At 41.4% G+C, this 27212-nt stretch overlaps 1 protein-coding gene across 7 annotated transcripts in view; it reads right to left on the bottom strand.

Moving 5' to 3' along the window:
- Positions 1 to 27212, bottom strand: part of kcnt1b (potassium sodium-activated channel subfamily T member 1b) — a 62853-nt gene that overhangs the window by 14106 nt on the left and 21535 nt on the right. For 3 of the 7 annotated variants that reach the window (XM_086031998.1, XM_086031997.1, XM_086031994.1), the window contains exons 4-22: positions 15673 to 15752; positions 14818 to 14923; positions 14590 to 14655; positions 13644 to 13692; positions 13097 to 13156; positions 12214 to 12288; positions 11962 to 12045; positions 10064 to 10158; positions 9303 to 9483; positions 9052 to 9216; positions 8823 to 8959; positions 7476 to 7539; positions 7183 to 7291; positions 6503 to 6611; positions 5635 to 5784; positions 4756 to 4991; positions 3169 to 3382; positions 590 to 695; positions 334 to 506 (exon numbers count right to left, since the gene is read on the bottom strand). In XM_086031998.1, the coding sequence (XP_085888124.1) occupies positions 334 to 506; positions 590 to 695; positions 3169 to 3382; positions 4756 to 4991; positions 5635 to 5784; positions 6503 to 6611; positions 7183 to 7291; positions 7476 to 7539; positions 8823 to 8959; positions 9052 to 9216; positions 9303 to 9483; positions 10064 to 10158; positions 11962 to 12045; positions 12214 to 12288; positions 13097 to 13156; positions 13644 to 13692; positions 14590 to 14655; positions 14818 to 14923; positions 15673 to 15752 (2259 nt within the window). Of the gene's footprint in view, positions 1 to 333; positions 507 to 589; positions 696 to 3168; positions 3383 to 4559; positions 4581 to 4755; positions 4992 to 5634; positions 5785 to 6502; positions 6612 to 7182; positions 7292 to 7475; positions 7540 to 8822; positions 8960 to 9051; positions 9217 to 9302; positions 9484 to 10063; positions 10159 to 11961; positions 12046 to 12213; positions 12289 to 13096; positions 13157 to 13643; positions 13693 to 14589; positions 14656 to 14817; positions 14924 to 15672; positions 15753 to 21005; positions 21045 to 26125; positions 26647 to 27212 lie in introns of those variants that run through there. The other 4 variants (XM_086031995.1, XM_086031992.1, XM_086031996.1 and 1 more) reach the window with 4 other exon arrangements.

Genomic DNA, 27212 nt, shown 5'->3' with positions numbered 1-27212 from the left:
TTTTACAGGGAACTCCCATTATTCACAAGGAACAGGATAGAATAGCAAAAATGTGCTTGCCTATAAACGCCAAAAGATGGAGGCAAAGCACTACTTTTGACAAAATTAAGCTCCTCATCTCACTTCAACATAGTTCCTGGGCACCAAGATGCAAGCACAGGGTTAGTCTAAATAAAAATCCGCAACTCACGTCAACATAGTTCCTTGGCACCAAGATGCCGGGGAAGCACTATTTATGAGGAGAGGTAGACCCTGGAACGGTTGCTTGCCAATCCCATCAAGAGAAAAACATTCATACTCAAACTCACAGCTATGGAGAGCAATACAACTTACGGGTAGTCCAGCAGAAGCACAATGGGGTTGAGCTCTTTCCGGGGTCGGTAGTACGCTCGCAGGGGGACGATGAAGTTGTACAAACCGTTGCCCGCTGTCTCAGCAGACACGATAATCAGCTTGTTCTTGAAGCCGTACGCTTTGGCGTCTTCGAAGCTGTTGTGCGTACAGCCCTGTGAGGGATCATCACATGGGAAGCGGAAGTTTTACTCACCTGATCTCGCGTGTGTGTGCGTGTGTGTAACAAGTGATTCACCTTGTCAAGGCGCAGGCAGCAAAATGGGGCTTTCTGCGGAAGGAGATGGCACAACGTCGGAGAGCTGCCGATGTAGGGAGAGTTGGGAGGGTAGCCCTTCACAAAGCTGCCAAGAAGAAAGCAAGTTGCCAAAATGCTGTGGGAAAAAATGTGCTTCAAAAGTCATGCAAAACTGAGCATCAAAAGGTTTTTTTCTTTGGCTTTTTTGTGATCTCAATACAGAAGGAAAATAGTCAAGAAGAAAAGTGTTTCAATAATTATGAACCAAAGGCAAGAAATTAATCATTGTCATTATGATTATGAAATGAACTCAGGAAAGTGAGTTAAGTTAAAAAAAAGTTAAAAACACAAATTTATTCAACCAAGCAGATCTACTTTTTTACATTTATTGTTTGCAATTGTTCCATTCATGGGAAATATTATTTTGAAATTAGAACAACTTGGTGGTAGACCAGCTCGACAAAATTGATTATTGTTTGTTTGAATGTCCCACTGTAATATAAACATGAGGAAGATTTATACTGTATAATCATTTACATAAAGTCCTGTAGTATAGGGCGACTTAATCAACTCCCTGATCAACACACTTTGGCACCGTGGTGCTTTCAGGCGAGCGCATACAGAGAAGTCATGAAGATGAATAACTATCCGGGCACCAAGCAAATAAACAACTAAGGAAATTCATTTACTATACTTAGGTTAATAAATAAAATGAGGTAAGGTGGTTTATATTCAATGCGGTACATTTAATTTGATGTCCAACCAGACGGATAGGTTAGGAGTCGATAATGCGCGGTGTGACATTAACTTAAATGCTGTTCATTTTTCATGCACACATAGTATGTTCTGGGTCAATTTTGAACTGGGTCAGGAATATCCTCATAAAGATTGCCTGTATCAAATATTAACGACAGATCTTTTCAAAGTGTATTAACAACATGTCTGACATTAATAAATAGATGAATAAGACGTAATCACCTTTCCTTTTGAAATGAATGGAAATTACAAGAATTTGTTCCAGCCTTGCCCCCAAAACAAGAAAAAGTACTTGTAATGTGAAGTTAAATGAGCACTCTATTCTTCTATGATCACACACACAAAAAGAGGTTTTTCCCCACTTTATTCCATTTTTACTTATCAGCAGTAGGATGTGAATATGGGTTGGTTTCACCCAAATCATCATATTTTTTTCTAACCAAAAATGCAGAAAAAAGCTTTTTGAAAAGATACATTTTATGCACAACATTGACTTTAATGCTAGTCATTTTTGTTTTTGTATTGTCTGTATCTGAACAGACATTTTTCTCACTAAAATATCAACAACAACAATGAAAATGTGCTTTTCGGCAAAATAATGTATTTACCAATATCACCAGTGTAACAATTTTACATTTAACAAACTTTACAAATTATTTGCACGCTATTTAGTAGTAGTAGTAGTAGTATTTAGTAGTGTGTGTTCGTGCATGCATTGTGCCATGCGTGTGTGTGCATGTCTGTGTATTCATGTATATTATGTCATTTCCACTTCTACATTTAAATGTTCTCATTTAACATGAGAAACACTTTGAACAATCATAAATTGCTTGTACCGGTCGAATTTCCAGAGGTCGGCCATGTTCACAAGCGTCAAGCATTGTTTTGAGACATGGTGATCTCATCCAAAAGTAACTCAATGCTGCAGTAGTTAGTGTTTTTTCAATACTTCTCCAGCTTAATGATCAAACCAGAGTTGACCAAGATTTTTCTCTGCCCATTCCCAGAACAACACAAAAAAAAACATAGTTGAGGGCATTTGATGTTACTGGCCCTCCTTGTTAGAGATTCCCGTTGACGACATTTTACGTCAACGCCGCTCAAAGAGTTAAAGATCAGCACAACATAGATGGCAATTAGCGTTAGCATTAATCTAGCGTTGGTTTTTGTTCAGGCCGTTTTAAATACGCAAAGTGAACTGTTTGATTTATGTTTAATTTGATGGTAAACGTCAACAAGGACTGGGATGAAACATCTAGAAGCCACTTTCTTTGATTAATTTTTCACTATTTTGTCAAAACTGCTGATTTGAGTTCACTGGCACTCCCTTCTCAAGGCACCACTGCAGTTGGCTCCAGACAAATACAGTACTCCTAATGTTGTGTCCAATGGATCTGTCTATATGATGTTTTTAGCTTGAGTGATCTCAGCAATGATGAGCATGGAGAGTGGAGGTCTTTCTAACCTACTGAACTCTGCTATTGTCTAAGTGTTTGCTCGACTGATAAATGACCACTGAGAAGGAAAGTGTATCGTGTTTGGTAAGCTCGTGAATGAGCTGCACGCATGATGGAAAGTGCCGCCCTTCCCTTCATGGCACACGTGTTCGTCATAGTCAAGTCGGCACCTTTCATCATCATGACACACTGATTACACGCCAAGCTCATCTATCTCACCTTACAGGCCCCCTGACACTTGAAGAGGTGGAGGACATCAATCCTAAGAGTGTCTCTTATGCTAGGGTGAGGCTATTGGGACTCAATGGGCAGATGTAGTGGGTTTGGATCGCAGCAGCAGAATTTATTGCCGACCGCGTCACTTACTCTGACCCGACAGAGCCCTCCTCGTCCGATTGGTTGGTCTCGTCCTCCGACTGGTCGCTGAGGAGGTCGCACGGCAGAATGGCGGAGGAGTCTGCGATCTCGAGGACCGGCGCTATGCTCGGCCTGCGGCTACCGGCGCCGTTCTCCGTCGGTAAGGTCAGCTTGCTGGTTTCTTCGGGGGGATCCGGGTTCTGGAGGTCGATGGCCACAGTGCCTGGACGCAACACACACGTCGCCAACCACTCAGTCACATCCCAATGTGTGCTTGACTATCTGTCAACATCATCAACCCACAGCTATTTAACCCCTTGTGATCTTTGTCAACCTCAATCCCCCTTGTCAGAATTATTGGAAGGTACTCAGGAGCAGTGATGTAGCATGCAAAACATAATGACTCATATTTGTTAATAAATATGCCGCTGACATACTAATGTATACAGCAAAGCAGCCATATGGAGAATGATGCATGATATATGCGCCAACCCACTAATCCCATATCTGGTATATCAGATACACAGCATCATTAGTTGGCACTTGCGTTACATCAATTAATGCCATTTTTTCAATGCACGGTACCAACTTGGTTTGTACTCAGAGATGGGAAATTCAGGTGCAGGGAGTAAAAAAAAACTGCCAGAGTTTGGCTTCAGCGACAGGTGCTTCTAGTCAACTGGCAGATAAATGAGCTCCCTGAGTAGAAGCACTTGTGGCTAAAGCCAAACTGTGGCAGAGTTTTTACTTTCTGGACCTGGATTTCCCGTCTCTGTTTGTACCGCGGAAGACTGAGAAACGCACCCGTGGGAATAAGATGCATACAAATGACAAGGGAGGAGAACGAGGGTCTCCAGTAATTACAGCAATCCTGGTGTGTGGCTTCTTTCAAAAGAAGACTGAAGGAAGTAAGAAAATGCATAGCTGCGGCAAAATGCAGACTGTGACGCATAGTACTGCAGCATCCAGGAACAGAAACTGGGTAAGCTAACGCTAAAAGAGACCCAACCAATGCTGGGTTATCCAGTGCATTGGGTTGACGATTTGACCCAGCATGTTGGGTCAAGATTATGCTCCAATAAGGGGTACAAACTATGCATACTGATGAGTTAATGGTACCAAGAAATGGGATACCAGATTATCAGTATAGCTGTGGTTAAAATTATGTATGTTTTTTTCTTTTTGTAATAAGAGGAAACCGGCATACTCTACGCTGCAAAAACACGAGAGGACATGGGGATTACATGCAACCGCCTCACAGGAATGCCGATCTGAGATTTCAACCTTGAACCCAGCTACGCTTGAGTCTGTACCATGCAGTGAAAAAGTGGCACTCATACATTTACGGACTGCAAACTGCACTACAGCTGTAGGAGGTGATGTGTCATGCATAAACTTACCATATGAAGTGGCCTGATCAACTTTTACAGGTCAAAGAAAAAAAAGCACAACACAGTGAAGTCAGCCAGGAAAGTAAAAAAGCAGGTAAGGAAAACAAACATGCACAACCGAGCGAAAGCATCGCCGCATGCAGCCGCCATTCATTTACGTGTACTGTACGCAATCCAAGCTTCAGTGAATCATGCCGGCTCTCACCCATGCTGGCAATGATGCTGTGCACGGGCAGCCTGGAGGGGGCGTCGTAAAGACCAGAGACAGACAAGCTCTTGTTGTGCTTCTCCTCCTGTTTGAAGATGAAGGCCGAGTTCTCCTCCTTGGTGATGTTGATGTAGTAGCAGGTGTCGGTGGCGGCCATGATGTGGCGCGGGCCGGGGTTCAACAGGATGCTCTTGTTGTCCTCCCGCTTAACACCGATCAGGCACACGCCATACCTAGCAGAACGCAAGTGCAAACAAATGAGAGCTAGTACAAGAACACACCGATGGCAACTATAACCACAATTAAAACTGTAAGTGGTAACGAACAGGGAAATTAAGCTTCATTGTTTATAAAGGGAGATTGGGGTGATTGTGTAATCAGTACAGCATGGTATTTAAAGCGGACGTCAACCCAAACATATATATTTTTTTAAGAATATGTTCTACGCAGGCCCACTAGTTGAAACACAGCATTCTCATTTAATATTGTAAGCAGCAAAATTCCCCCCTTTTTAGCCATCTCAGGGGGCGGCCATTTTGTCACTTCTATCAACTGAAAATGACATCACACAGCCACAGGAGCCTCAGGGCTCAGATAACGACCAATCATAGCTCAGCTTCAGAAAACAGGTGAGCCGTGATTGGTCGTTATCTGAGCCCTGAGCAGTTGTGATGTCATTTTCAGTCGACAGAAGTGACAGAATGGCTGCCCTCAGAGATGGCTAAAAATGGGTGGATTAACTCTAATCCCACAAACGCAATATTTATCAGAATGCCTTGTTTCAACTAGTGGGCTTGCATAGAACATATTCTTGAAAAAAAATACATTTGGCTTGACTTCCCCTCTAAGTGTCAAAATGAGAGAAGTTTTGCTTACTTCTTATGCGCATGGAAGGAGGCATAAGTGAAACTTTTGCCGTCATACTCCCCGAAAAACTTGCTGTCGCACAATCGGATATGGTAGACCTCGTTGCCGGAGCAGCGTCCGTACATCCTTTGCCACTGCTCTGGTGACAACTGCCCTTCCCTGCAGAAGTATTTAGCAGAATGATGACTCCAGTGACTCTTTCACAGAGGATTGATTTGCAAATCAATTTAAAGGGAAATAAATGTGAAATGAAGCATCATCATTGCCCAGTCGGCAGAAGTTAAATGGATCTTTTGTCTGTGGACGACCGCTAAGATATATAGTTCAGCTTGAGTCGGAAACGCAGCTCGATTTAGAACCCGACTATGAGCAGTGGAAGATGATAGTGATAGATGCGAGTGATAAGATTCTCATAAGAAATCGTCTCGGCGAAGAAAATAATTTGAAGGATGATCGCAAAAGGATGTCACTGTGTAGTAACGAATGTGCCTACTGAAACAGGAAATCAAACACAGGCAACCTGACTCAGCTATAACATAACACATTTTAATACACTGATGTAAATAGTCCAGACACAATAGTTAGGCTCGCTGACTTTGCACTGAAGCTTGTTCCAATTGTGTGACGCATGTTAAAAAAAGGGGCTGCATGCTGAGCGAGTGGTTAGCACATTTGCCTCGCAGTCGAAAGATTATGCTCCAAAGTGTCCATAAGTATGAATGTGAATACTTGTGTGCCCTGTAGTTGCCTGGTGACCCATCGAAGGGGGGAATCCTGCCTATCGCCCAAAGTCAGCTGGGCTCAAGCTCACCCTAATTCAAACATGGACATGTGCAATATAACGTAGATGGAGTCAGAGAAGTGTTTTCGTACTTACTGCCCTCTGGAGGTGTGAACGAGGAGTGTCACTAAGGTGGACATGGCCGGACACACGCAGTTCAGTGCAAGCATGGCGTACTTGAACTCCTCTTCACATACGACGTGATCTGGAAATGCAGACGGTAGGGAAAAATAATTGGTAAGCATAGAATTGGATAGCAGTCTTTGATTGCCTTGTCAATACACCAATAAATGAGCTTTGCTTCACTCTGGTGAAAAAATGGTGTCTACTAATTAGGGGTTGTAAAATTATGGAAATTTTCAAAGTTGATTGCTCAATCAAATATAAAAATTATAAGGTCTTACAAATAAATCTGTTGATATGTCATGCTTTTTAAGTCATTCACTGCCATTGACGAATTTATTTGTCTTTTCACTGTGCAGCCATTCAATCCCAGGATTTTTTTTTTTTCAAATGTTTTCAAATGTTAGGGTGAAAGAGGGTCTGAAAATGTCTGGCAGTGACTTAATTGTATTTGCATTGATGTCTGATTTTGAATATGGTGCCTTTCCAAAATTCCCCAGTTTAACTTCCATTCAAATGTACTGAAAACGTTCCTTAAAATTTAGCTGAAATTTTCCAACCCTTTGCAACTCCTCTATTTATTGTATTGATTATTTCCTTGATGTGTCCGCAGACATTTGTCCAAAAAGTGTAGGAAATCTGTATGTACTTACCAGCAAATTTAACATGGAATTTGTTTTCCGGCTTGAGAATCTGTACATAGAGCGGACAGTTAGGAGCAAAGTCCTTTGCGGCCCAAGCCCTCAAAATAGTCTGGTGATCCTGTGGAGGAGACACACAGCTAGTGAGTTAAGTAGCAAACAGTAATAAATAATACTATAATTGAACGGACCAATGCTTTCCTCTGAGGTGCAAAGATACTCTTTTACAGTGTAGTGTGATGCTAAAAGTGCTCCATTATGTGATGTGTCACAGTTTGAATTTGACAAATGGTCCTGCGACTTACTGCAGCAGTTCGGTCACCCTCGTTCCTGCTGCTGAGGATGAAACACGCCTCCGCATCGTCCATTCTGAAGCAGATGAAGACAGTGTCAAAGGCGGCTGTGCTGAGCTGGTTGACAATCATTAACGGTAATACATTTTACATCACACAAATTAGATATCAGCGGTGCCTTGAATTACCAGTTTAATTAGTTCTGTGACCATGCTTGTAACTCAAAACACGCATCTCAAATCTTTCCCCATTAAAATGAATGGAAAAGCCATTCTCGGTTCAAGCCCCCCATAAAACACTGATGAAATATTTTGTATAACATTCTACATTACTGCACTTTATAAAAATATATAATAATAAAATAATTAAATAGAATGTAAACAAACAGTTTGTGCTTCATGAGTTGATGTACTGTGCGACTCCTGCTGGTATGTGCCTTGACGCATATTCACGAAGAATATGCTATCATTTGACATAACACTGGAATAAACCAATTTGGTTAAGGTGTTTATTTCATTCAACGTTTAGATTTGTATTGTCCAATGAAATATTTTGATGCGAATAGCATTTACAATAAAAATCTAGGTAAAAAATGTCATGTCCTTTAAAAATGTTGAATTAGAATTTTTAGACAGACATTTTTACCTATGTTTGTTTTGTTTCTCTTTGCCACTTAATTCTACTTTGTGAGATTATGCTTTTTTTGGAATGCATTAGGGCGGCACGGCGGTCGACTGGTTAGCACGTCCGCCTCACAGTTCAGAGGTCGTGGGTTCGATCCCGGCTCCGGCCTCCCTGTGTGGAGTTTGCATGTTCTCCCCGTGCCTGCGTGGGTTTTCTCCGGGCACTCCGGTTTCCTCCCACATTCCAAAAACATGCATGGTAAGTTGATTGGATACTCTAAATTGCCCCTAGGTCTGATTGTGAGTGCGGATGTTTGTCTCTGTGTGCCCTGCGATTGGCTGGCAACCAGTTCAGGGTGTCCCCCGCCTACTGCCCAAAGACAGCTGGGATAGGCTCCAGCACGCCCCGCGACCCTTGTGAGGAGAAGCGGTACAGATAATGGATGGATGGATGGATGGAATGCATTAGTCTTTGAGTTTCTTTACTGAAATATGTTTTCTTCTGTAAAAGGCAAAAGGCGTGATAAAATGTAGCTTCACCCTACACATTTTTGACTGGCTTGTTTCCCTGAAAAAAACCCCTCTGTATTAACTGTTTTTTTTCCGATCGAAGCTGATCGAAACAATTAACCAATCAATCAATCAATCAATGATGGTTACGTTTTATCTGCTGATAATTTGATATTTCCAAATTTAAGTGGCTAAAGCGGCATCCTTTTAAGAATGCGGTCCTCACTTGGCCCTCATCAGGTCCTGGTCTTTGAGGGCGGACCCTTGAAGGTAGATGACCCTCTGGGACCACAAAGGTATCTGGAGAATGCGGCGAACCTGAATGTCTATATCGGTTGGACACAGGATCACTACATAATAATCCTGCAAGACAGAGGAAAGTGAAGATGCTGTAAAAAGTAAACAATTATACAGGCATATGCAAAAAGACCAGGCCCGCTCTCTCGAAACTATACCTGCAACCTGGGATGAGCATAGAACTCATTGAGGAAATCCATCAGCAGGTCTATCTTCAGCGAGCTGACACACAACACCACGTGCTTCTCCGTCTGTGCTCGGTGGCGACTGTAGTTTCCGCCTAATTTCTGGCTCTCCATCCACAGGTATGCAAGTTCTTCAAACTGAAACACAAAAGCGATTTGAGGCCACGGAAGAGCGCGGCGCATGGAAGCCGTCGATACGCCGTTGCCGACCGGCGCCTTGTTACCTGCAGCGGGAGCACCACCAGGGCTACGCAGATGAGGATGACCACCAGCAACTGTGAGGGCCAGATCTGAGGCGTCACATCTCCGTAGCCCACGGTGGAGAAGGTCACGATGCAGAAGTAAAAGGAGTCGAACAGGGTCAGGTGTTTTCCAGCTCTCTCGAGGTGCTGGATGCCACAAGCCCTGCAGACAAATGGAGCAACACAAATGTGTGTCAAATAAAGTGGAATGAAGGAAGTTTTTTCAGAAAATTATGCAAAATAAAAGTCTGTATGATTGAAGTATGCCATTTACAATATGACCGCTTATATTTCTATGGTCGAGATTTAATGTGTGCGATGGGTGAACACCATGTCAAAGCCTAAAGAATTTACTGGCTGCACATTAGTGCAATGATTCCAGACAGTGTAAATTGGCGGCTATACTGCCCCACAAGAGAAAATCAAATCCATGCTCACTCACAACCTCTCAAACGGTTTGATTACAGCAATAACAGAAATATGGTCTGTCAAAAAAAAACAACTAAAATATGATTCATGTCTCTCAAAGACCAAAGACCAACATATTTACTGTTTTTGTATTCTTATTAATAGTTAGATATTTGATGTAAAAAACAAATGTCACAGATGTTGAAACGGGTTGTTATTTATTTTACTGACATTTTCATGAAAGAGCACAGTCAATTTTCTATTATGAATGTTATGTTCAAATTGAAGACATTAATACCATTGATTGTGTTGTTCTCGAGTAGACATGCACTCACCCGGTGAAAACCAGACACAGTAAAGTGCAGATTAGGATGAACACCTGGTTAAACATGGCCGAGTGAGTTCTCTGGATGGCACGGTGGAAGTCATTCTGAGAACATGACAGAAGAAGTTAGTGCTCACAGCTCACCCGCTCTTACTTTTTTTTTGGGATCCGTTACATGAATGATTGTTGTTAACAGTTGGTCCGCGTTCGTATGCTTCACATGTGCGGTGTGGCCACGCTCTGCCGGTCTGCTTGGCAGCAGATTATACCAGCTGGCTGACTACCCATTTTGGCAGGAGGATCTTCCTCTGAATCTCACGCCACTTTTTATCTACCGGTACCTAACATCCTGGATGTTGTAGATTGATACTCTACCATCAAGGTTGACTTTCAAGCTTTTGCAACACCTTATCTTTAACAATTAAATACATACATCATTTGGTACGGGATAATCAGAAGTCACGTCAAAACTTTTCTTGACAATAATATGTTCGATGCACTCCACTATAGTAATTTCTAAATACGGTATTTTGATTAATATTGCGCCCCCCCCCATGTTTATTTAAATATGGACAGATGCCGCAACATAGTTGAATGAAAAAACAATCTCCAATGCACAGCATCTGGAATATTTGTTGAATATGAAATAAACAGCAAAATCCACCTGTTTTTATACATCTCAGGGGGGCGGCCATTTTGTCTTGTACTGCTACTTTCTATTGACTGAAAATGACATGACAGTGCCAAAGGGCTCAGTTTGTGAACATCACATGACTAAATGCAGAAAACAGGTAAGCCGTGATGGTCGTTACCTGAGCCCTTAGGCACTTGTGATATCATTGTCAGTTGACAGCAAGTGGCAAAATGGCCGCCCACTGAAATGGATAAAAACGGGTGGATTATGATGCTCTATTCAAATTCCACCAACGCAATCTTAATCAGAATGCTGTATTTAGACTAGTGGGTGCACACAGAACAAACAGCCATGTTTTCTTCAATTTCTTGTTCATTGTAATGTCTGCTGCCACTGAAAGTCTATAAAGTGACTAACTGACACAAAAGAAAACAATGTCTGAAAGCACTGTGTTGGCAGAACAATGTTGTAGCTATTTATGTAAGAACTTGTGAAGTTATTTTGGTTATCAAGAAAACCTTTGGAAAATGTCGAGGATTCCGTATGACAGGACGCAGTGGTGGTCATTCGTGACTCATAGAACCATAATTACAGCGGTAACTTGTTTTACTCTTTCCTCATCTTTTGTTTTACTGTCACATTTCTGGGGAAGCTTGTGCAAATGAGGTTGGGTTTCAGTTTCAAGCTTCAAGCTCTTAACACTGTTACCGCTGGCTCATAGAAAAACACCCACATTTACGGTATGTACAGTTTCACAATTCCAAGATTCACTCTATTTTCCTTACTTTAAACTCACATTGGTAAATCTAAAATCAATTTCAGTAGACAAATTGGACTCAGAAAAACCTCAGTGTACACAACCGTAAGAATATTTTAAAATATTTTCATTTTTGTGAATTTTGGGTGACTTTAGGAAATTTCAGGGTGAAAGAATGACATTTAGGATCTTATTACTATCAAATATCAAAACGTTGACCCATTTTAATAATGACGCTGAAGAATGTCTAACCTTTAATTGATGACACATATCAGCAAAAAGGGGCTGTAGCAGTATGCACACGGAGTTCTTTACTGAGACGGATTCTTTTGATTTACAATACAAACGTGAACACACGTCCCGCCTCTGTTGCTGGGCTTTGTAGTCCCTATTCCAAATGAGACTCAACTCGGCTAACTTGAACAAATGGTGTCCGCTGTGAAAAGCCGACTCAATTATTGGCATCATCAGATAACAGATGTCAGGATGTGTCTCCACATCTCAAACAGACACTTACAATCATGTTTTCCAGCGCTCCTTTGGCTAGCCAGCAGTTAAGAAAAACAGGAACAAAAATGTTTCGTAAAGGAGGCCAGAAGATCTAGACAAAGCACAGGGATATCATGAGTCAATAGAACCGATCAGCAGGAATACGAGGAAGTTCAGTCAGTCAATGTTGGGTGGGGTGTTTTCAATCCACTGATTGGACACACCAATTAGCTTCTAAACTAATTTAGGGTCGAAAGAAAGGCCCATGCTCATTACTTACTGTGATAATAAATGGCACTGTATTGATCATCTCCAATATGAAGGATATCTGGAATATCTGCTCCCAAATGTTGCCCTGGAGAGAAAATTGATGATCAGTAAATAAGAATTTTAAAAATGCTCTACCTTTTGCATTTCGTTGTGATGTCATCTGTTAACATAATTACCTTGACAATATCTCTTCCATATTTTTTCTATATAATTATATATACCAACGATCTACACTGACCTACTGAAGATCGTATAACTTTCATTCATACAAAAGTGCCAATGCGGTATAATGTTATTTTGAACAGTCCATAATAAGAAAAAGCTTTAAAAAAGTAACAATTCAAATATTATGGTACCTAGGCTGCTGTGTTTTTCTAGATCGACGATGGATTTTGTCTTTGTTAGCTAGCAAAAATATGTGTTACGAGCACTAGATGGTTGCAGCAACCTTCTGAACAAGCATCAGTTTTCCATATAGTGAACAATTCTTCAAAAAGAAAAGAACAAATGCTTGCTTCAAGCTGTTTATTTCCACTCTCAGTTAATGTTTACTGTCAAACTAAACATAAAACAAAGCAAATTACACACTTTATATTTGACTAAACAGCACTTTTCTTTACATAAGTCCATTAGCTTAATGCTAACAAACAATTCACAATGCCATAGCTGGGCTAAAGAAACTAACATCAATAGTGTGTATAAGTCAATTCCCCTTTGTGCTGTATCTGCATGGATGAGGATCAGAAGTCACTGAATAAACTTGTAATGTGCAAATCTGAATTTGAAATGCGTTTCATTAGTTCTTGGGTAACAGTTCTCGTTACGAACTTGGAAGCAGGCATCAAGACACATTAGGAAGCCGTGGACTGTGACCCATGATGTTCTTGTTTTACCTTGTAGCTGAGATATGTGATCAGCATAGTCTCCAAAAAACTGATTAAAGCCACGGTCACCTGAAGTGGAGAAGAAAAAGAGTTTAATGAAACTTTGGAATGATAAAAACTTGTTTGGTTGTTCAACCACCACAGGGCAATGACCCCTCTTCTTCTTTTGTCTGACCAAGGTTGTGCAACAGGACTTGATTTATTGTTTAGGTGATTAGGGGCGAAGGTAGCTGGGATTCAGTTTGTGTATTGTGTGTGTAAACGCCACACAGCACAACTGCAAGAGAATGTCAAAATTAAATATGATAAATTAAATGCATCCATCCATTTACTTAAGTGCTTGCCCTCATTAGGATTGCAGGTGAGCTGGAGCCTTTGCCAGCTGACTGTTTGCCAGCCAATCGCAGGGCACATATAGACAATTTAGCTTTAAATGTGTCAGGAAGCCAAGCACGGGGAGACAGGATTTGAACCCCTGACCTCAGAACTGTGAGGCAGAAATGCTAACCACTGACGCGCCGAGCTGCCCATGATAAATATAGATAAATATACTCACCTGTATTGCCCACAATGGATCAGGTCTGGTAACCCAGAAAATCAACTTCCTTTTAAAAAGCACAAGTCCATTAGTGCAAGGCATATACAGTATATACTACTGCTGACCAAAGACAACCATTTTATAGCAAAACAACCAGTTAAAAGATGCTTTATAATGCCTTGTTTTTAAATAGTTATCTTAATTTACGACATGTCAGAACATTCTGCTTCTGAAATGAATGACAATATGACATACAGTACTGTACATGGTTGTAGTTGGACGGCGACATAATCATTTGAAAATACAGCTGCATCTTGACTTGAGTGAATTATGTTTTGAGCTCACTGTTTCAGTTTTTTGGGCAGATATTTTGTCATGTCTTTTTTTTCTTACGATGGGTCCAACAAAAGTGAGCGCTGAGAAGAAGCAGATGCTATCTATTGAATTAAAGCTTGAAATCATAAAATAACGTGAGTGACGTGTGAGTGTGTGTATTGTCGACTCGGCAAGGCAGTACGTGTGTTGTACTTCTACAAACTACTGTTTAATGAGGCATAACGGAGTCTATAAAGGCCAGCCAAGGGTGTTTAAATACTTTCTAAATTGTCTATGAAAAGCCAAAGAAGCTGCTGGAAAGTGAGGCGCAAAAGGCAAAAAACAATGACGAAGATGAAGTGAGTGAAAGTGAGGTTTATATACTGCCTCCTGGTGGCCAAGGGGCAAAAAGAAACACATTGCTCAGTGAATTAATGCACGAAATCATGATGCCCAAAATGTTGATTCATTTACATTGTTTTTACGTTTTCAACGTGAATTTCTTTTTAATTAAATGGTGGGTTTTTTTTTGGAGTGTGCTGGAGCGGATTAATAGGATTTTTATTAATTTTGTTAATTTGTCAATTAGAATGAATTAAACTCAAAAGTCAAGGTACCACTGTATGTTGCAGTTAAAAGGAGAACGTACCAGTTGATTTCTGGTGACTCCGCTGCTGAATTTGGCCAGCTGGCGTTCCGAATGATTGCACCGTGACTAGAAATATAGAGCATGAATGCATGACTCACATCAAATATGACCGTCAGTTAATGTGTGCCGCTGTGCTTCTTTGAGCTGCTTGCCATTACAAATGTCCCCTTTTGTCCAGTCAAATCCATCAGTATAAAAAAGTGATTCGTGAACTTAAGTGACCCTTACCATGGGTTTCCATTGGTCTCCTTGGGGTCATCCAGGCTGACTCTCACTATGTAGAGGACGCAGGTGAGGATCTTCAGGGAGAAGTTGAACAGGCGGATCCTCAAGCCTGCGGAACCGCAAAAACACTTGACTGTGCTCAACATTTGTCCGGTTTAAGCAAGTGTCAGCAGGATTTCCGGCTTTTTGGGCTCAGCGTTATTTTGTCGCGAGGTAAGAATAGAGCTTCCGGCCGCTCTCGCACCCCATCGTCACTGATCTCACACAAAAGAATAGCTTTCAAATCCCCAAAAGAATAACACTATATAACTCCGGTGCTTTCAGTGTTAGAAAATTCCAATGATTGATCATGATTCATCACAACCTTGGCTGCAGTGGCTCTTGCTCACCACGTGGGGGTGCCAGCTGTGTTGCCCGACTCCTGAGGCAAGGCTGGCATCGATGTTAAAATGATTTGGTACCGGCTGAGCATCGATCTCTAACAGTGTGGCCCTGCAGCAAACAATGACATTTTCATTAAATTCTGCTGCCTTTTGTAGAAGGGCTCTATTAATGGAGCAACTTCACTTAAGGACAGCGGATCCCGAGAGTTTTACCGAAGGACATCAGTGTTCGCCCCAGCGATGTTTTGATCACCTTTGTTTGTTGCATTTCCTCATTAGAACAATCTCCTGCCCTTCCTCTCAACAATGTATGAGGCCATTAGGAGGCCTGATGTAATTATCAAAAGCCCAAGTGAGACTGAGATTGGATGCTTCGTCACCGAGTGTGTTTTCCTACACGAATGCAAATATTCATTGTGCGCCTTCAACCATTTGCTTTGTTGGACATTGCCGATGTGGTGCTTGCTCTACTTACTTGACCTTTGGTTTTTGATGAAGAAAAGCTTCAGCCTCTCCTTGAAGGTGTTTTCATTCACGTAGAACTCCACCTGCACCCTGTGGGGAGAATAGTCGCATTCTTATCTGAAATGTTCACATTCACATGCAAAGGCGATTGCAAAAATGCTCAAACAGCAAATTATGGCTTTGATTGGGTTAGCACTCATGTCTGCTGTGTCTGGGAACACACTTTAAGCGTCATTGCATCCTGCCCTTTTCAAAGGTGGATGGGGGTAATTGCAAACTCTCCCTTTAACTCATCTACCTCTTTTGAATAATGCCATTCTGTTTATTAATCCTAACCCTAAAACACAATAGACTAGATATTTAATAAAAGTATCCCCAAAAGTCATATTTTTGTAGTCTAATAAAACAGTCTATTCCAATCAAATTAGCTCACATTTTAACAAGATGCGTAAAATTTAACATTCAATTTTAAACCTAGGTTAAAGTTACATAAACGTTTTACTTTTTTCCTGGGAAGAATAATGGGCAATTACTCAAGAAAAAATACTTTTGTGCTTGACACAGTGAAACAAGAGTGTGTAGTGCACATTTTCAAGGAAATTTAAAAACTAGAAAGCAGATTTGGAGCACCAAAGTTCAAAAGAGGAAGGCAAAAGGTGAAAACTGAACATTTAAATCTTTATGAAATCGGTCCTAAAATCTGTTTTAATGTTGGAAATAACTATTTTACCTTTCAACATTATAATGTTGTCTGCGTAAAACATGCACTCACTGCATTATTAAAATTATTTTTGGCGACACCCTGTGTATACCAGAGGCAGGAATTAGACTTTAATTCGATTGGCCATAGCCAAAATTAACAAATTGATGGAGTAATAGTTATTCTTCAAATATTATTCTTAAAGTGATGGGAGGCACTCTTTTAGAATGTTCTGAACTTCTGTTTCAATGTCAGTGGCGTATGGTTCCTGGAGGAGTTGCATCATAGAGTGGTAGCCCAACTTCCCAAAGATGATGTCATGTTGTTGTTTAGACCACAAACTCGAGTTCAGAGTGAATTAACAGCATCCTTGACGATTGCAGCCGAGTCATGCACTCCATCCAGAGCTTCAAGTCATGATTACTGAACATTCAAAAATAGATAAACCAAATTTTTAACGATCAAGAAATCGATTATTATAACTATCCCTGAAATGTATGAAAGCGGGGACTTCAACTGTATATAAAACCAAACAGAGGGTTAAAATGCGTGTTGTTTTTTTTCAGTCATTAACAGAAATCTAAAGGGAAGAAGATAGAACACATTTTAATGATCTTGGTACAGCGAATGACCACTTAAGCTATGATGATGATGTCGAGGGTAGCTCCGATAAATGCAGCTTTGTGTAATGCAGCAAGGCTCATTGTCGCTAATGAACACAGAGGGAGTTATTAAAGGAACACGGAGCTGACAAGTTGAATAGAGGGCACAAAAGAGTCGGGAGGAGATGAGAGAGCAGTAGGGCAATTGCCGCCGCCGACTTGGAGAGTAGGAGGAAGACAATAAGAAATGCAGCATTCCCCACGCTAATTCCTCCGTGGCATCCAATTGGCTCTGTCGCCATGGATACAGCTTCCAGGGCAGGAAACGCTCACTCACGTGTCTGTGTGCTTTCGGAACAAGGAATTAACCTCGAGCTGACCAGATGAAACCCACAGGCACTCCCATCCTCGAGACTCCGTCCCACCCAAACAAACAGCTGCCGGTTAAACATCTGAATCACCTGCATGGGCTTCTGCTTGATCCCCTGATGAAGTGTCATGCAGTGAATCGGATCAATAATGTACGTGGACCAGGTGGTCTTCAATCAAAACAGCTGTCGGATTGGGCATGCGCTGCAGCGACAAAGATGGAGAGTTTACTCAGCTTTGCACACAGCGGCCCCAACATCCGTGCAATTACACACGAGAAAGCACTCCGACTTGAAATCGGACTCCAAAATCAACTCACATCTAATTATAATCGTGTGATGTCACGCTTTGTTTGAACTGGCTTGAACATCGTGCCGTGTGTTTGTCTGGGTCTCCGTGTGGGAGGGTGAGATCAGAGTAGTAGCACACTGCCTGGATGGAAAAAAAAAAAGTGCTTATTGTTGTGATAGGTTTCAAATGGGAAAGAAACATTGGGATCCATCCATTCGACTACATGTTTTTGTTTTTTTCTGTTCAAATGGACCGAAGAAGCTGAAGCTTGGACTGCTCACGAGTCAACCGCAGGACGAATGTGAAGAACACAATGAGTGGGACCCGCTATAGTCAGCTACATGAACTGTTAATCTAACAATAAAAGTTTGAATTTTAGTGATGAATGAGTTGCCCATTCACACCAATGGACTTTGAAGAGTCTTAAATGAAGCTTACGTGCGTGTTTTTGTAATGTGGGAGGAAGCCAGAGTACCGGGTCAAACCTAATACAAGAGAGAACATGCAAATTCGGAGCAGAGATTCAAATCCGGGAGCTCGGAACTATGAGGAAGAAAATGCTAACCACTTGACACCAGGTTGCCATGATAAATGACCAGTGAATTCCCACATATTCGCAGTTCGGTACCTATCCTTTATTTGGTTGAAAAATGTGTCTATTTGCTGTTTTTGTTCTCGGCCAAAGCAAAGTATTACTTTGGCGCCATCTGACTGAATCTAAACATTGTTGTTAAGTTTAATTTAATGAAAATGATTTTTAGCCAGTGTAGTCTACTTTGCTTTAAAATTTGATTTTATTACCGAACATAAATTATTTTACGGTATAATGCCTTAAAGGAAGTATGGTGTTGTTGGTTTATCACCCTCTGTGTTTCAAGTGCTTTGCTGCCAGGGCTCAGGCCCAACCGACCACTTGCCAACAGGATGGGTTCGCTGTCTGATCAAAATCTTGGATCAACACAAAATTATAATGGCTTCTTCCTTTTCCCAAATGTCCTCGATAAACTGGGGGGGATTAACATTTAATAACTGTTTGATTTAATCATCAGTTCAGCACTTTAATTTACCACAAAATCAAATCTTGTCTTATAACCTTCCACACACTGTTTTATAGTCATTCATTTGCGGCTCTTTTTTGTGTGTAATTCTTCTGACAAACAGCAACTAAAATATAAGTTACCTGGCGGAGGTAAATAGCTCACTGTGAAGACATTCCCAGATCCGCAGTGCTTGTTTGTGTGCTTTTAGTCCATCGAGCTAGTGGAATAAACCGTTATTGCTGAGAACAAAATGTCTTTATTATTCACTGTATATTTAAATTGCACGAGTGCCGCTGCGTAAACAATAACCGATGGAAACCCAGCAGTCCATTAATTCCAATCGAGGTCGCCAAAAGAGCACCTCTTGTACCGTTAGCGACCATTATCCCACAGCCTGGCGTCACCAATCTTGCCCTGACAGTTTCCAGCGGCGTGGTGACATTTAATTCACTTAAGTTGCCTTGTAGGCATTATGGACACTGCACAGCATCAGTCTTTCTCCTTCACTGCTTGAATACAGTTATATTTATACTTATATTTATTCTCCGTTGGAAATGGGTAGGCACCTCAGATATAATATAAAGGCTACAGCCGCGCTAAAAATATGCCTCGCTGTCCTGAATATTCAAAAGGCTGTATTGTCTTTTCTCATATCCTACTCCTTTTCCTTCGGAGAAGTTATTGTGAAACTGGCTCAAGGCCAGAATACATAAAAAGCGAAGTACATACGTTTGGTACAATCACTGAAATAGGACCTTATTGGCCAGCAGTCCAAAGAGATCAAGAGAAAAGTGCAGGTATAAGTCACTTTTGGTCCTCTGAGTCATCATTATATGTTGTAAGAAACTATGACAAACAAAAGGGAGAAAGTGGAGAAATTAAGAGCACTGATATGAACACACAAAACGCTGAAGCGCTCGGACAAAGCCTAAGAATTATAATTTAAAACTCTTTGCAGTCGTTTCCTGATGACTGCGCATTTCAAATAAACTGAGTGATATAATGCAGTTGTCAAAAGTCTTTCAAGATCTATCGTGCTTAAAAGAGGAAGTCAACGCCCATTTTTTTCCCCCCAAGAATATGTTCTATGCAAGCCCACTAGTTGAAACTGGGCATTCTGCTAAATATTGCGTTTGTGGAATAAGTGTTAATCCGCTTGTTTTTAGCCATCTCTCGGGGCGGCCATTTTGTCTTCTGTCGACTGAAAATGAACACTTGTGCATTATGGCCTTTTTATTGTTTATTATTTATTGTTCATTGTTTTGTAAAGTGCTTTGTTACTGCTCTAGCTGTTATGAAATGCGCTATATAAATAAAATTGTATTGTATTGAGAAACTTCACTGTATTAAGATGCTGCACAAGCATATTAAGGCGAGGTGAATTGCTAGCTACCAGCTGAATATGTACTTAGAGCACAAATTTATTGAGATGATAAAAAAAAAAAAAAGAATCTATGTGATGCTAAATAACAGCTGATGCTTTTTATTGGCTGCCACAGGAAATACAGTACGTGTGATATCAGGTGTTTGGGGCAGCAATGTTCAAATATTTATGAGACTCATTGAAACTGTTTCTGTGATTCCTCTCACTCAGAAAAGGAGGTGCCAATAACATCACTCAGCCGTTTAACAGAACCAGCAGAGAGGCCAGGGATGAAAGTAAAGAGTGCATGTCAACATGCTTAGAGCTCACCACTTAGTTTGCCCCCAGGGATCAAAATCCAATTTCAACCAGTGGTACGATATCGTAAATACACGAATAGTCAGTGGAAAATGCGCAACAAAGAAAGTCATAAGTGCAAATACAATGTAAGAGGACTCAACCACTCCCAAATGCTGCTTGATTTAAGTATGACTGGCGAGTTGTAGCATGCAAAGTGCACACAACTATTTCTCTTACAGATGGATCAATGCTAGGTCATATTGACAATGTACATGTGAGGATCCACTGACAGACAACTCAAAAGGAGTTACCCATTTTTCACACACATGCTGCCTTTTCACCATTTCGTGTGGTGTTATTGAATAATAATAACAACAAAAAAAAAGCAATGAATTTGCTTTCTGTTCTTTCTTATTCTTGGAGGTTTGGTCACCACAACAACTGTTGAAAAGGTAGCCATAAATGACAGGCTCATTATCAGCATTGTGTAGCAATATCATTGCCCAGGCAATAATCATAAAGCCACCAACGATGGTCAGGGTGATGTTTGAACAATCAGAGTACAAAAGTAAACAGTGCAACGTGTGCCTCTGTGTCGTTTTCCCAGTGCGTCCTTTGTGCCGTAAACCCTACGAAGACAATCCATGCCATGCAACCATGATGCTGCCAGAGACTTACTGGGCATTGGTTGAGTCCATACTGTACTCCTCCTGATACCTGGACGCAGCACACATGGACACAGACAGGCACCGGTTAGGAAAGCAAAGGGAAGGGAAGGACATGATGGGACAGAACAGACTGCAGATCGTTTTGGTTGGCTTGCACAGTATCAACAAATGCTGATGGTACGTATACTTGAGGAGGATAAACACACTTAATGCAAACCATTGGAGACCAGTGAACACACACACTTGGGACATTGTACCAATATGGATGGCCAGGAAGAAAGTGGGAGTGCTCAAAACTGACATGCCATGATTGAGGGCAATTTTACTGACAAATCAGAATTGAAATCAGAGGAAATTGATTTACGTACCTTGGCCACTATGGTTAAAAGCTGATTGTCTGGCAGTTAAGGCTTCATGGTTTAAAAGTTTCTGACAAGGAGTCAATGCATTGACGCCTCCCTAAACGGGCTAATGGAGCGTCCATTAAACCCAGAAGCAGCTAGGTCGCAAGAGAGGACCTGCACATCCCATTAATCTGAAACATCTTGCCATATCGACAATATGGCTGAGTCATTGATTCGATCTTAATGACTCGATAAAATGGTCAATTGTGGCTGTTCCTGACCAGCGGCTGATTTTAGTGGTGTTTCTACGCCGTTGAAATGTACACCGTTGTCATTCACTTCCAATTTGTTGAATCACTCAAGTCACTTTCAGTTTGACGTTAACAGTCTTAACGTGTGTCGCATTTGTTACTAGCTAATTCAGTTCAACTTCTGATTAAGAAACAAAACAAAAAACCCAAAACATGTACAATTGATATAGTAATTTTGATTTTTTTTTTGACATGACCCACGTGGACACTAAAGCGATCAATAGATTGTTCGACAGCTTGTCAGGGATACAGTACATAGCAACAACAAGGTCTATGAGCTCACTGATGGCAACACTTGTTTTCCCAATCTGCTTGCAAACACCTGAAAACTCATCAGTGATATAAGCGATAAAGCAGGCAGCCTTGCTAGCGTAAACAACATCAATCCATATCCATGCAATTAGCATCTCTGTGCCCTTCAGATATCACCCCTTCGATTTGAGACGTTCAGTGAAGCATATAACGCTCGCCTCACCTCTGTGCGGCAGATGTAAAATCCCAAGCCGGAGCTGAGCTAGCAAGACAACAAGTGGAAGGCAGCACTTTGGAAGCATGCTTTCAACCACATTCCCTGCAAAGCACTAACGGATCTGAAGAGGGAGGGCCTCGCACGCGGGCATTATCTCTGCAGCAATTTCAAGGGCAAATGGGATTTGTAGTTTCAATTGTGGATGGAGGATGCCACTACTGCAAGAAAATTTGAGCTATCGGTGTATTGCATACTTAAAGACTAAGTTGGTAAGTGTAATGATATATTACTTCCAGGATATTTGGCACTGTACCATGTGATTCTGTTATAGTTAGACCTCTTTGGCACCCAAGCAAGATTAGTTTATTGTTGTGATCTATTTGCTGGTTCTGCATTTCTTGGTATCCACCTTCACACTTAGTTAAGACAAGTTAAACCCTGTTAACTCATTCACTGCCATTGACAAATTTACTTGTCTTTTCACAGGCCAGCCATTCAGTCCCAGGAACCTATTGAGTTTTTTTTTCAAACATTAGGGTAAAAGAGTCTGAAAATGTCTGGCAGTGAATGAGTTAAGACAAACTTGTCGCACGTATCAATATCGTTTTGGCTATATGTCACCCTCTGTGCGGACGTGACTAAGTCAATATATGAACAGGGAATCATCTTGGACGGGTTAGACTTTCTTCCGCATTTGTGTGGGTTTATAAAGCTTCACACCCGGGCGCGGATCGTTCAGATATTCATTTTTCAGGGTATTAAATCCGTTAGACATTGACTCTGTCTGGTCATTCAGTCATTCACAGTACAGAGAGTACTATAGTCAAAAGAGCCTGCAGAAGTTGGGACGGAACTTAACAATTCCTTAAGAGTAGATGCTAAGCCGCTGAGTGTCTCAACTCGAATCTCTAAAGGATTTTGGAGGCTAGCTTCTTAGATAAAGTCAACCGAAGGTGGCAAAACTTGTCGTGAGCTTCATGCCGTGACTACTTTAGGCTGCCCACCAAATAGAACATCTGTTCAGCCTAAGCACCGCTTTAAAATTCAATAACTTTCCTAATTAAATTTTCTTTTTCCTCTACGAAATGCTCTGCGCTTTCTGGATGAGTCAGAGGTAAAACAGAATTAAAAAAAAGGCACCGAGATAATCGCTCACTCACTTTCCCCGAGCCTCCTAAATGAACCCATGCAAAATATTGATCTCAAGAGCGCAAGTGAGGGTTTTTGGATGTGCATATGACACATTAATTTGAGACTCATAAAGCTCACTGTCACACATGTATTTGTAGATGAATTTACTCATTGCTTCTTTTTTATTAGTTAATTTTAAGGAATGCTAATCAGGGGATTCTTTAGTGTTGACTTCATGAAAGATAATGACAATGCTGGACACCATATAGTCAAAGGACCGCTCGAAAACAGCTCTTTAATACCCGGGGGGGGGGGGGGGGGGGGGAGATCAAATGAAAGTGTAATTACTCTGTGATGGACATGGGGGCACAAATGGTCATTCTAGTATAAGAGCGCCGATGTGTGAATTTGTATTCCTAAAACAGTGGAATCAATTGCACAGAAGCAACGACTATGACTTGTTCTGATACCCGTGGGATATATAATAAAGCGACTTAACACTCAAAGTAATCTCCAATTGATTTCTATATTCTTTATTGTATGTTTACCTGCTCGCCTTACAAATAATAGCTCAATCGCAATAACTAATGTATGACATTTTCCTCTGGACTTTTCTCATAATACATATAAACAAGTGGGAAATGACTGGATCAATCCATCAAAAGGTGGCAGCATGATAAAACGTTGTTGCCAGGGACAAGAATACAAACGGAGAAACAAATAATATAAGTTGATAAATGACAAAAGTGTTCAAACTGGCAGCCAAGGCTGCTCTGCAGAAAGATCAGCTGATAAGCAGGATGCGGTTCAGAGTTTCTGTCAATCAACAGCTCTGCTCTGCTCTTTATCAGATTGAGTCTGGGCTGCTGGCTGACGGCTCGGTAAAGTGCTCCAATCAGTCTGTGGAATACGCAGACTGACCATTCAAATTCAAATCTTTTACAAGCAGAAGATCCCAAATAGGTTCCTCACAGCGAGGCAATAAACTGGCGAATAAATACATCTTTCGGTTTGGACCACATTCAGTTGTTGAAGATGTTCCAAGACTCATTAAGCACCGACAATACTGAGAGGTAAAATACTACTTAGGTTTTTGTTTTTTTTTCCCCCACAGAGAAACAATAATTTACGTCAAAATAAATACATTTTGCTGCTGCATATAATCCATTTATAGATCTTCCCGCCGTTATTTTTGCAAGCACAAATCCCATGGTGGCTGTATTTCACAAGTGAAAACAGCCCCGAATCCGGTCGACATTCTGTGGCTGGGCTTGCAAATGTAAAGACTGAAAGCTGAAGCTAAGGTAACTCCTTCATAATGTGAAAAAAGAGAATCAACGTGGCTACTGATTTATTAAAACAGCAGTCAACATTAAAAATGTTTGTCATAACTCTAGGGCAAATTCTCATCCAAGGACTCACCAACTCTTTTGAAACTCAAAGCTACTTCTGATTAATGCGAAGGGCAACCGTTATTATACAAGCTGCTAAAATAGCAAAATTGGCTCAAATTTAATTATATGTTATTAATGATTATGAAAGATATTCATCTATACGATGACAATCATCATGTTAATGATTTTTCACGATAATCATCACAAAAGATTTAAGAAGAATACGTCTATAAATCAGTGTCAAGTGTTTTTCAAAAGCATTTTCAAATGGTCATTTCCGAAACGTTCCTAGGAAGTCACAATGTCCCACCGGTGAGCTATTTTTAGAGAACAGGCCCCCGTGCTACACATGGGGGGCCATGGGGGGGTACCTGGGGCCCACCGGCATCATGGTGACTCTTGCACCAAGCTATGTCATTCTATCTGTAGCTATCTGCTACATGATAAATGGTGTAAAATTTTGCTTCAGATCTGGCCCCTGGGCCGAGACTTTGACATGAACAGTTACTTCTCAGTGGTCCTTCTTTTTGGTGGAAATGAACCAGGACCAGTGCCACTGGCTGGCCACCAGTCCAGGGTGCACCTGCTGGGATCGGTTCCAGCCCATCCGTGACCCTAATGAGGACAAGCGCTAGAGAAAATGGATAGCTGATAGGATGAAACAGGACTAATCTATTAATAATATTAGGGTTAGCTCAGTGAATTATTGCTGCAAGCATGCTTGCACATACAATGAGACCATAGCATTGAAATCAACACTGTTAAACAGTAAACGGTGAGCGATTCTGGAAACACTCCCGACTCCGCTCTGCAGCAGCAGAGTTGTGCAGTGCTCTCTCTCTGTAGCCAAACCAAAAGAAAAAAGCACTAGATTTGTGTTTTGTGCTGCCAACCTGGCTTTAAATAACACAACAGTGTTTTGAGTGCAAAGATGATTGCACCAAGCTGTTTTGCCTTTTTGATAGCTGTCAATCAAAATAGTACATCAGTGTCCTCAATCACACAACTGCATTGGTTGGAATGTCAACATGATCACCCATGGTTTGCATTTGACACATAAGATTGCATTATGTAAAAAAATAAAAATAAAAAAAATAAAAACTTTCCCTTGAAGAGTCATTCAATTCCAGTGGGAATGCAGCATTTATATGGAATTAAGTAATCACCAAATTCAGCCTTTACATGAAGCTCGTATGATGCTGAGAGGTGTTTAAAAAAAAAAAAAAAAAAAAAAAAAAAAAAGGATGACAGCAGGTGTCTTTGCAATCTGTCATGATATTGCCTCACACTGAGGCTGTCAGGCCGTTTTGACGAGCCCATGTTCCTCCGTGCGTAACCATCACGGCACGGGGGATTTCATCATTAAACGGTGATTTCATATCGCTCAGTAATTCAAGTTTGGTCGCGAGATCTTTGCGCGAAAAGACGAATGAATGTATGTGCATCGTCGTGTTCGTATCCTGCTGCAGCTCGATCTATACCTTTGGCCGACATCGCTCCCAAACGAGTCCATGCTCCTCAGAGGGTTGGACGAGTGCACCCAGGTGGGCTCGGGGGTTTTCCGCACCTCGGTCTTCACGTCTGGGTCGATTTCCGAGGGCGAGGGTGTCAGCTTGGCGCCCGCCATGCTTCTCGGTCGAAACGCCCCCCCTCGCAGGCGGGCGGGCGGGCGGGCAGGCAGGCAGGCAGGCAGGCAGGCAGGCAGGCAGGCAGGCAGGCAGGCAGGCAGGCAGGCACACAGCTCGCTCAGCGCATCTTCGTCTCACTCAAGCAGCACGGAGGAGGCGCGGGAGGGCGAGAAGCTTCCTCCCTGTCGCAACGGCGGGTGTTCTTCGGAGAGAGGCTGTGAGGAGCTCCAGCTCGCCTCCTGCTTGTCGAGAGCTTCTCCATCCCTGACGGAGAGGAGCGCAGTCTCCCTGCGTCGTCACGATGTAACGTCAAAGCTCCCTCGGCCAACGAGTCTCTCCGTCTTACATAACTTGGAACTGTTTTCACGTCTTCGTTTTGAATAAAGACGGATGCGCAGCTCACATCCCAATTATAATTGCGACCCTCGCGAGTATCATAAAGATAAATCTTAATTATTCACACCCTCCAAGCCTTTTGTTGTGACACGAACGCAAATCACAGTCAAATAAGCAGGTGGCCTCTTCGAACACGTTTGCATGGCAACAATAAGAAATGTGTATAGTGTCGAGACCAAAACACTGTTCAAATACCAAGTTTTTCTGATATAAAAAAAGTACTAAAAAAGTAAATACTTTTACCATCAAAAATACACTTGAAATCTCACAAGCCCAAGTGGGAAAATTGAACTTTTCTAAAATATATGATTTCCACAAACACAACACTGCTCATTAAAAAAAAAAAAAAAAAAAAAAAAACAGCATACCTCAGTGGTGTCCAAATTACGGCCCGGGCCATTTGCAGCCCACTGTTTCTTAACAGCCCACATCATATACTAAAAATAATATTTGACATGGCCAAGTTAAGCAAAGACACAAATAAGTTTACAACTACAATAGTAATTGAATTTCTTTGGGGGATAAAGATAATACAGTTTCATAA

Source organism: Filicampus tigris, chromosome 5 (genome assembly GCF_054856515.1).
Source record: "Filicampus tigris isolate MCC_2025a chromosome 5, RoL_Ftig_1.0, whole genome shotgun sequence".
Classification (NCBI taxonomy): domain Eukaryota; kingdom Metazoa; phylum Chordata; class Actinopteri; order Syngnathiformes; family Syngnathidae; genus Filicampus; species Filicampus tigris.
This window is presented reverse-complemented; position numbering and strand designations above follow the sequence as displayed.